Genomic DNA, 9,682 nt, shown 5'->3' with positions numbered 1-9,682 from the left:
AGTGACCTCCCGGACACGGGGGTGCAGTCTCTACAACGCTGGGACCTGTGCTCACAGCTTCAGTGAGGCCTGTGGTCTCTTCTCTAGGGCAGATTGCAAAATACCCCATTCCAAGTACTGTTCTGTTTGATCAAAACAACTCCCTTCCAACAAAGTGACTGAACGGACAGCTGGGTAGGATTATTGCTGTTCTGTGTCACTAACATTCCCCATCACTAATACTTAATAAGCAATGGAATCAGAACACGGCAGCTGGACCGCACACACAGCTACTTCACCTCACATAAGCTTTCCTTAGGTGGAAAGTTCCTCCAACCACTAAGGACATCTTTTTCTCTAAGAAGTGATTCTACCCACAAAACACTTGGGTAAGGCCACAGCAAAGGAAGTCAAAGGGACAGAGCAGCTGGGTCTGAGTGCTTATGTCATCTTTTCTTGGTGTCTGAGGTACAGACAGGAGACTGTGAATTGACCACAGACACTTAGATTCTACAGCAGCTCTCTGCTCACTGGATATCTACCGATTATTTTAAGTTCATCTCTGGGGCACAATCTTCACAAGTCACACCACAGACACAGGTGACTAAGTTCTACTTAAAGAAAATTCTAATTCCTTGGGCTACATAAAGCCTTAAAAGGAACTGTTGTCTGGAATTTCCCTTTAGAGTATTAGGAAGAAGCTGCCTGCAAAGGTTTTCTTCGGCCCCCCTTTCTTTAAGAGCCCCTATTCAACTAGTTCTGATTTTAACTCGTAGATCTAAAAGGCCTGATTGCAAAGTTGTAAAGTTTTTTTTTTTTGCCTGAATAATGTGCCAACTTTACCAAAAGCAGGGTTATTATAAAAATGTTAAACACGGAAAAGAAGATTGTAAAATCATCTATATAGAAATCAGTGATCTGAGAACCAACAATATAAGTATCTTTTTTATAAAAAGCAGTATAAAAATTAGTACCCTGTCTCAATCCTACAAAACAGGAATAGGAAGGTTGTAAAAATCCAAATTTTGCAAAATTTATTGCCAAACTGTGTGTCTGAATGCTGGTGATTTAGATTACCAAATTTTCTTCCATTTCCTTAAAAGAACTTCTGAAACTACAAAAGATACTGAACAGGGTCCCAACCAAAAAAAGCCAAGTTAACAGAACGTTCATCAGAACCAGCTCCCCTAGCTCTCAAGACGATTTTTGTTGTTGTTGTTTTTGGAGAGAAAACCATCACTTCCATGATTCCTGAAAAGAAAAAAGGCTTTGGAAAATTCCCACCCACCACCCCCGGTGGCCCTCTCAGGCGGAGGCCGGCGCACACTCCGGCTCCAGCGGACTCCCAGGGTCCTCCGCAGAGGCCGCCCTGTTGAGCCTGCCGACCGCCGCCTGCCAGCCAGGAACCCTCTTGGTGGCCATGTGGCGCCGGGCGTGCTTCGTCAGGTGGTCGCTGCGCATGAAACGCCGGTCGCACACTGGGCACACGAACTTCTTCTCCCCGGTGTGAGTTCTGCGGTGGCGCGAGAGTTCATCTGAACGGGCAAATTTCTTGTCGCAGCCGTCCCAGCTGCAGCCGAAAGGCTTCTCTCCTGAGGGGCAAGGAAACAGAAACGTAAATGCCCAGCACCTTACTGGACACGTTAAATCATGTTGTTTTAAAATTCTGTGCATGAAAACCTAAGAGGCAAGTAATATTCTGTTATTCCGGGAACAGGTTATTTGCAGGTCAAGAAATCGTTCAAGACGCGTTTCTTCCTGGCACACCTAAAACGCAACGTGTCAGGGGCCCAGGATGTTGAATTAATCTAATCTTTGTTGTTATTTTTGAACTTTCTATTTTGTATTGGGGTGCAGCCGATTAACAATGCTGTGACAGTTTCAGGTGAACAGGGAAGGGACTCAGCCATTCATACATGTGTATCCATTCCCCCCCAAACCACCCTCCCATCCAGGCTGCCACATAACCCTGAGCAGAGTTCCCTGTGCTGTCCAGTAGGACTTCGGTGGTCATTCACTCTGAACAGAGCAGTGTGTACATGTCCATCCCAAATTCCCTAACCATCCCATCCCCCTGCCAATCCTAAGTTCGTTTTCTAAGTCTGTAAGTCTCTTTCTGTTTCATAAGTAAGTTCATCTGTATCATTTCTTTTCAGATTCCACATATAAGGGATGCCATACCATGTTTTCAAATTAAAATCTCTGACTGTGAACTGGGGGTAGGAGCAAGATTCTTGAAAAGAATCAATTCCTAAAAAAAAAAAAGTAAGTAAAAGAAGAATTCCTTTGCTCTCTGAAGCTGCAGATCTTTAAAAAACCCTCCCAGGACCTTCATGACTTCTCAGCATCATTAACTCCATCTTCGTGTCTGTTATTACACTAACAATGAGGTTAATCACAAGACTGGGGAGAATTCTAATAGCTAACCTCTTGTTGTCACAAGCTTCGTGCGTCTGTCACTCGCTCCATTTCAGAGCAGCTGGCAGCTGTCCCACCTGCACCGGGTCTCCCCGGAGGTACGGAGGGGAGCCAGGGAGCACCTGTCTGCAAAGTCCTCCCGGCCCTTTCCTGCCTCCCAAGGCCCTCGCCTCAACCAGGCTGTGACCATCATACACCACTCGTGCAACTTTGTGAACAGATCTGTTAACTGCTGTTGCGTACGGACATGACCTTCCTCCTAGAAGGTTTACACCTTGTCTAGTTCATCCATCTATGTACAGTTTAGCCCCCCCGGCACAGCACTTTGTATGATAGGTGGTGAATAAATGGTTCTGAGTGAATGAGTGCTGAAGAGACATCAACTAAATCTTTGGTATTTTCAAAGCAGATTTAACAGGAAAATTCAGCATCCCAGTGGGTTTTTATGAACCACTCTAAGGGCTTGCATTTCTTGGATTTCAAAGACCCCGTGTTGAAAGCATAAGGTGACCTGTTTCCAGGAAAACGCCACTGGTGGCAGCGTACCAGGTGGCCAGATGTTGCAGAGAGACAACATCTGCAACATTTGGTGTGGGATTTATAAAGTGTCCCATGTTTTCAACTTAGCAAAAATGTAGCCTTTGCCCACTCTACCTTATCCTAAGGAAAACATTTCCAGGTTGGTACAGTGAAAAACCATCTTATCCAGCATAAACTTACCCAAGGTTTCTATTTCTTATGAAAACTCCAACTCAGTGTGTACAAAGTAGCACCAGAATTTGTTTCTTCAGAGCCTTTATGGTTCCTGACACTTAAGAACTTTGGGAAACCTGAAGACAGCTTGCTTGATCACCTTACTCCATGCCATCCTATCAGTATTTCTACCAAGGGAAGCTGACCAAAATGAACAGTAAGACGTCATCCCACTGCATCCCCAGATGTGGAATCTGTGTTTGGATGTGATCTGAAGCTCACCTCAGTAGTCTCAGTGAGAAGTAGAGCTGCCAAGTCAAGGAGCCCCTTAGAGGTACCTGTTCACGCTAACCCTGCAGCACCAATAATCAATCATGACTTTAACTAGAGTCAGGCTCCTCAGACAGACACTGAGTGTATACTCAGTGAGATCAGACAAGTATGCTGCTGCTGCTACTAAGTCGCTTCAGTCGTGTCCAACTCTATGTGACCCCACAGACAGCAGCCCACCAGGCTCCACCATCCCTAGGATTCTCCAGGCAAGAACACAGGAGTGGGTTGCAATTTCCTTCTCCAATGCATGAGTGAAAAGTGAAAGTGAAAAGTGAAAGTGAAGTCACTCAGTCATGTCCGACTCTTCGCGACCCCACGGACTGCAGCCTACCAGGCTCCTCCGTCCATGGGAGTTTCCAGGCAAGAGTACTGGAATGGGGTGCCATTGCCTTCTCCATCAGACAAGTACACAAGTAACTAAAACACAAAGTGAGAACGTGGTGAAAAACACAGCAAACCACTAGGGGCAAAGAAAGGAGGAGAGATGAGGAAATACTTTAAGAACTGGCTCTTACAGGGTTTTCAGTAAGTACACACGTGTCCCACAGGGTTTTCAATAAGTACAGACGGGCAGAGGGTGAACAGGGGCATCGTGGGGCTGCAGAGAGAAGATGAAGCCAGAGAGGCAAGGTCTTCACCAGGTTTGCGGCTCATCCCTGAAGCACACAGCCCCTCCACAGCGGGGAGGGTGGTAGAGCTCCTATAAGGCCTACGTTCCAGATGCAACTTCATTCCACAAGTGGGAGCTACCACGGTTAGAGTTTTAATGTGCTAATTACAAACTGCTCTACCTCAAATGCATCTCAGAGTAAACTACCATAACCACTCCCTTCAGTTCAGCTTTTCCTCAACTGTATTCTACAGTTCACTGCCATCCCCTAGGCCACCAGTAGACACCTGGGGTTCGATGATCAAGGGCGCTTATGAAACACATCTTGACTGCAGAACCCATGACCTGTTACTGTGCTTTCATGTATGAATGTGTATGAACCTTTTTAAGCTGAGTTTAGCGAACAGACTATTTAGCCACAGGACCCTTGAGAACAGAACTGACACCAACACAAAGAGTAAGAGAGCCACCCGAGACACTCAGGCCAAATCAAACAAGTTCCATCTACCAGCAACCTCACACCCCAAGTAAACAACGTGGTAGCCACCAGTGCCATGCTGCTGCTGCTAAGTCGCTTCAGTCATGTCTGACTCTGTGCAAGCCCATAGACGGCAGCCCACCAGGCTCCCCCGTCCCTGGGATTCTCCGGGCAAGAACACTGGAGTGGGTTGCCATTTCCTTCTGCAATGCATGAAAGTGAAAAGTGAAAGTGAATCGCTCGGTCGTGTTGGACTCTTTGAGACTCAATGGACTGCAGCCTACCAGGCTCCTCCGTCCATGGGATTTTCCAGGCAAGCGTACTGGAGTGGGTTGCCATTGCCTTCTCCACACCAGCGCCATGTAGCTATGTAAATGCAAACTCCATGAAAACGTAAAACTAGGTTCCTCAGACGCACTGTTCACATTTCAAGTGGGTGTCAGTGGTAGCTACCTTCCCAATGGATAGAAAACATTTCCATCACTGCCAAAAATCCTTCTGGATGGAATGGACAGGATTATAGAGACATCACTAGGTCATTACAGTTAGTTTTCTTCTGTGACTTCTGAGTTAAAACTATGTATTTCCAAAAACAAAAACCAAATTCCTTTGAAGTTCAAATATTCTAGAATTTTCCACACTTTGGAGACCTCTTTCCCCACAGTAAGCCTAAGTCGCACTGATAAGAGTGTTTACTGAATCTGAATGGGCATTTTCTAAAATGCAAAGAAAAGCCTCCACTACAACATGAAGAAAAAGAGGGTTCGTGAGCCTCACCCTAAAAGCCTATCAATCACAGGTTCAGAGAACGACACTATAAACAGAAGATTCTAGAAAAACCACTGACAGATGTACTAACGTTCACCCCAAGACGATGAAGGCTTTTCAAAACCACAGAAAAATGGTCACCTTCTCCAGTGGGTTCCAGCTTTGCTCCCACCAAGAGAAGGCTGGACGTGTGTTTCTTAATCACAGGATCTGACCTACCCACGCCCTACCTACCCTGCAGTACTCACCTGTGTGAGTGCGAAGATGAGCCTTGAGGTGGGAACTTTTGAAGTAGGTTTTCCGGCAGCCTGGGAAGTGGCAAACATAGTTTCTCCTTCGGGAAAAGTCTACCTGAGGGGCACAGCTCTGACTGGATGCAATGAACACTGGAGCAGGGGCAAGAGGCAGGAATCTGGTGTTCCCGACAGGCATGTTGCCGGCTGAGCATGTGGTGGGCTGGGGGAGGGCCCCCTGGGGCAGAAGCAGCATCACGGTTCCCTGAGGCACAGACGTTCCTACGAACACAGGCGGGAGTGCAGGAGCTGCGTGGGGCAAGACGGGCTTGACAAGCCCTGCAGACACCTGGGGAGGCGGCTTCAGAACAGCTGGTAACAGGCCACTGGATCCAGTCACAGGGATCATTTGGCAGAGGACGGGGGGACTAGGAATGGGGACGGAGATCAGAGGGGTGGCTTTCCTTGCCAAGTCGTTATCATAATTCTTTGGTGAGCAGGTCTGAATTCCAACGGGCCACCCTGCCTGCTGGCCTTTGTTGGTGGGGATCAGGCCACTGGACTTGTGCAAGCAAGGTTGACAGGACACTGAGTTCATGCTGAGTAAACTGTCTGTGAGATGCATGTCCTGCAAAGTTTCAACGTGTCCCAGGAACTGGGCTTCTCCTTCTGTGCAAGCTGAAAGTTGGTGTTCTTGAGTCTGGGCCGTGGGACAGGAGTGGTGGGCAGAAGTGGGACTCCCGCCAGCATGGCCAGTGATACCCGTCACCGTGGCCCTGCAGGGAAAGCTGGCAGCTGGCTCCAGCAGCTCTGGTTTCGGACCAGGCAGGCCCCCCTCCGCCGTCCTGTTCAGCACTCTGGCAGCCCCAGCAGAGGCTTGGGGGACCGCCATGACCACAGGGGCTTTAGAAGCAGTTACTTGGGGAGGAACAACTGTCCCAGTCAATGGTTCCAGGAGGTCAGGGCTCTGAGGAGGAGTCATGCACTTAAAAAAAAAAAAAAAGTACCACGTGAAAAGGTTGTTCTGGTTAAATTTTAAGAAACTTACTTTGATCATGTTGTCTCCCCAAGGCCTTTACAAAGAAGTATCTAGAAAAGACTGGTTGAGGTCTGCTCACAGCAGCACCCAGTGGATACAAAGGCTGTATCAGCCGCTCTACTTCCTAGCTTCCTCCCCTTTTCCTGCCCTCTCTCAAAGCCATCCATTTGCTCAGTTGTAAGAAAACCAGTGCCATGCTTGGCCTCACACATCTACTGAAGTGGACAATTTAAATATTAGGACTACAAATGAGAGATAAAAATTTATGTTCAAGATGAGTACTTTACATGATAATTTTAGATTCTCAAAAAACTTTTAAAAACTCTAGTGGAAATCATCACACTTATCCATTAATCACGCATGTATCCTGTGCCTACTGAATGTAAAGTAAAACCTAACAGAATGATCCCTAAAAGGCCATGTTCCAACCAGGGGTTCTGTCTAAACCAAGCCTCTCTTTGTGTAACAGCTCCCCTGCCCCAACAATTCCCACTTATTTTCAGCCTCCGAGTGGAAAATTCCAACGCCAAGTAACTCTGAGAACATGAGGCAGGGCACCTCAACCCAGGTGGGTGGGGGCGTGTGTGGGGTGGTGTGTGTGTGTGTAGAAGGGCTTGATGGAGAAGTGGTATCTGGGTAGAGGTGGAGGAGAAAGAAGGAACCAGCATAAGCTAAGACCTGTGTCACGTGGACACACATGGAAAGGACAAGAAAGTGGACACAGGGGTGACCAGGCATTGGCAGCAGGGCCAGAGGAACTGTGTGGGGAGTGCAGAGCCCAAGGCATTCCGACACTTCACCCTGGGGTCAGACGTGTCTGGGTAGCCAGGCCTACTACCTGGACAATCCTCTCTACTACCCACAAGTCCCTTCTCATCCCTCCAAGTTGGTTTTCCACACTCCTTTCAATACAAGCCCCCAGACCAGGACAATCAGATTATAATGTTCAGTTTTGTTGGCAACTGACAGCTCTCAATGTCTCCAAGTTGACAAGCAAGTTTTCTCCGGGAACTTCATAGCTGTAGCAAGTTAAGAAAACCAAAACCAGTGCCTGACTGCACCCAACTCACCCAAGAGAGAAGCTGGCTGCCACAGAGAGGCCAGATTTCAATCCAGCTAACAAAGGCCACCTGGCACCAGAGCCCAGGCCCTCCCCAGCTGCAGCTGCTGGTCCTGCCCTTGGACTGGGGAATCTGGGGGAACCAAAGCTCTGCCCTGCAGTTTCCCAAGGAAATCAGTGCATTTTACTTTTTCCCATCAATCTGCAGGTTTCAGTCGCTGGACATTTTCACCCCGTGGCTACAAACTATGATCAGTTGAAAGCTATTTTCAAGAGCAAAAGGAAGTTTTCACTCTCTGGACCCACACAGGGGGAGGACATGAACTTGCTAGCCAGCATCAGGCAAATCTACCTAAGATATCTTCAGCACATTTAATGAAAGTACTTCAGTCACTGCACAAATTGCTCCTCTCCTTCCCTCTTACCAGAGTTGATAGAGAATGGAAGTCCTTTGGTAGCTCGGATGGGACCGTGTCCACATGCACTGACGTGGTGACATCCCCTGAGTCAGAGATAGGTGTGAGGGGTCTGATATTCAACAGGTCAGCTTTCTGAGATCTCTGACCCCAGGAGCTCATGCAAACAAGAGCCTCCACAGCTTCCATGTCATTCTGCTCCAAGATGCTGCATGTGGACCTCTCGCTGTCATGCCGTTTCCTCTCCAGGATTGACTCACATATGTCCATGATGTCAACCTAAAGGCATAATAGGATGGCTACTCAGCCCCTGGAAACATAGGGAGGTGCACCCTGACAGACAGCATGGGACACGCACGGGAGCCTGCTAAGCGCCACGGGCAGCACACAGATGCACTCTAGCTTTCAGGAAGGATGCCCACAGAGCAGCCGAAGACCACCAAGCTCCAAGATAGCATTCTGCCAACAGGAGGAGGAGGAATGAACTCAGCTGGTCAGTGGCTTCACAGAAAACCCTGATACTTAACAAAGGTTATTAAGTTCCTGTTTTCCGTGGGTAAAATGAATAATAAGACTTATTTCTAGAGGTATGAGTCTGTCTAGTACCTAACTGTCCCCAGCGGAGAAGAAAAGACACCCATGGCTCAGGTCGGCTGAGTTGAGAGCACGGCCCTTCTGAGCCAGCGAAGCCACTAGAGTATCCCCACAGACGCATCTGTGACAACCCTGGGGGATCCACACCAGGCAGGGCATCCATTGCTCAGCAGAGCTTGGGGCAGGAGAGCCCGTGCTGTTTGGCCCGGGTCCCCACAGCCGGGGGCACCAAGTCACTTCTGAGGCCACCAGGCCAGCCAGGGAACGGAAGAAAGTGTAAGATCCACCACCAGCCCAAGGCCTGAGGGCCTTCCAGCGCAGCACCCTGTCTTTTTAAGCAAGAGAGGGGTGGGAAGCAACTGGAACGGATCTGTTCCCAAAGAAACTTTACATCTACGAAGATACACACTTCTAGTCAGTTCAGTCGCTCAGTCCTGTCCGACTCTTTGCGACCCCATGGACTGCAGCACGCCAGACCTCCCTGTTCATCACCAACTCCCGGAGCTTGCTCAAACTCGTATCCATCACACTGGTGATGTCTTCCAACCATCTCATCCTCTGTCGTCCCCTTCTCCTCCCGCCTTCAATCTTTCCCAGCATCAGGGTCTTTTCCAATGAGTCAGTTCTTCATATCAGGTGGCCAAAATATTGGAGTTTCGAGTCAGTCTGCCTCAATACCCCACCTGTCCCACCCACGTTGCCCTCCACCCGACCCCCAGAACCCAGGTAATGCTGCTGCTTTTTACAAAGGCCGCTCTGGCCCCGCTTCTGCCCGCTGCTCCGGGCCTCCTCGAAAGGAGCTGCGAACTCGGAACTCACAGACGTGGGGACTGCTGCCTGCTTGGCGAGGAGGAACAGGGCGGTGCGGGGCCCCCGGACCTCTCTCTCAGCTCCTCAGCGGCCCGCGCGGATCGACGACTAGGCCCCAGATGCAGGCGGCGAACTCCACGCGACCCTCAGGCCTGGACTGGAGACACCCCGGGGTAGAGGCGCGGCGCCCCGCCCCCCGCGTGCTGCCTTCCCGCCAGCACTTGCCCCGCCCCTGCGTTCCCACAGCCCTC

The 9,682-nt window shown here is 49.2% G+C and overlaps 1 protein-coding gene across 2 annotated transcripts in view; it reads right to left on the bottom strand.

The window, feature by feature from the left end:
- KLF11 (Kruppel-like factor 11) overlaps positions 1-9,640 on the bottom strand; it is an 11,212-nt gene extending 1,572 nt beyond the window's left edge. Inside the window, exons 1-4 of one of the 2 annotated variants that reach the window (XM_010852054.1) lie at positions 9,441-9,640; positions 8,037-8,306; positions 5,528-6,497; positions 7-1,571 (exon numbers count right to left, since the gene is read on the bottom strand). In XM_010852054.1, coding sequence (XP_010850356.1) covers positions 1,285-1,571; positions 5,528-6,497; positions 8,037-8,297 — 1,518 coding nt within the window. In that variant the 5' untranslated portion in view covers positions 8,298-8,306; positions 9,441-9,640 and the 3' untranslated portion in view covers positions 7-1,284. Of the gene's footprint in view, positions 1-6; positions 1,572-5,527; positions 6,498-8,036; positions 9,070-9,440 lie in introns of those variants that run through there. The other variant, XM_010852053.1, reaches the window with a different exon arrangement.
- Positions 9,641-9,682: the final 42 nt, after the last annotated feature.

The sequence above is a fragment of the Bison bison genome, unplaced genomic scaffold (assembly GCF_000754665.1).
Source record: "Bison bison bison isolate TAMUID 2011002044 unplaced genomic scaffold, Bison_UMD1.0 scf7180017864307, whole genome shotgun sequence".
Taxonomy (NCBI): Eukaryota; Metazoa; Chordata; class Mammalia; order Artiodactyla; family Bovidae; genus Bison; species Bison bison.
Note: the sequence above shows the minus strand (reverse complement) of the source record. Positions and strands in the feature narration are given on the sequence as shown.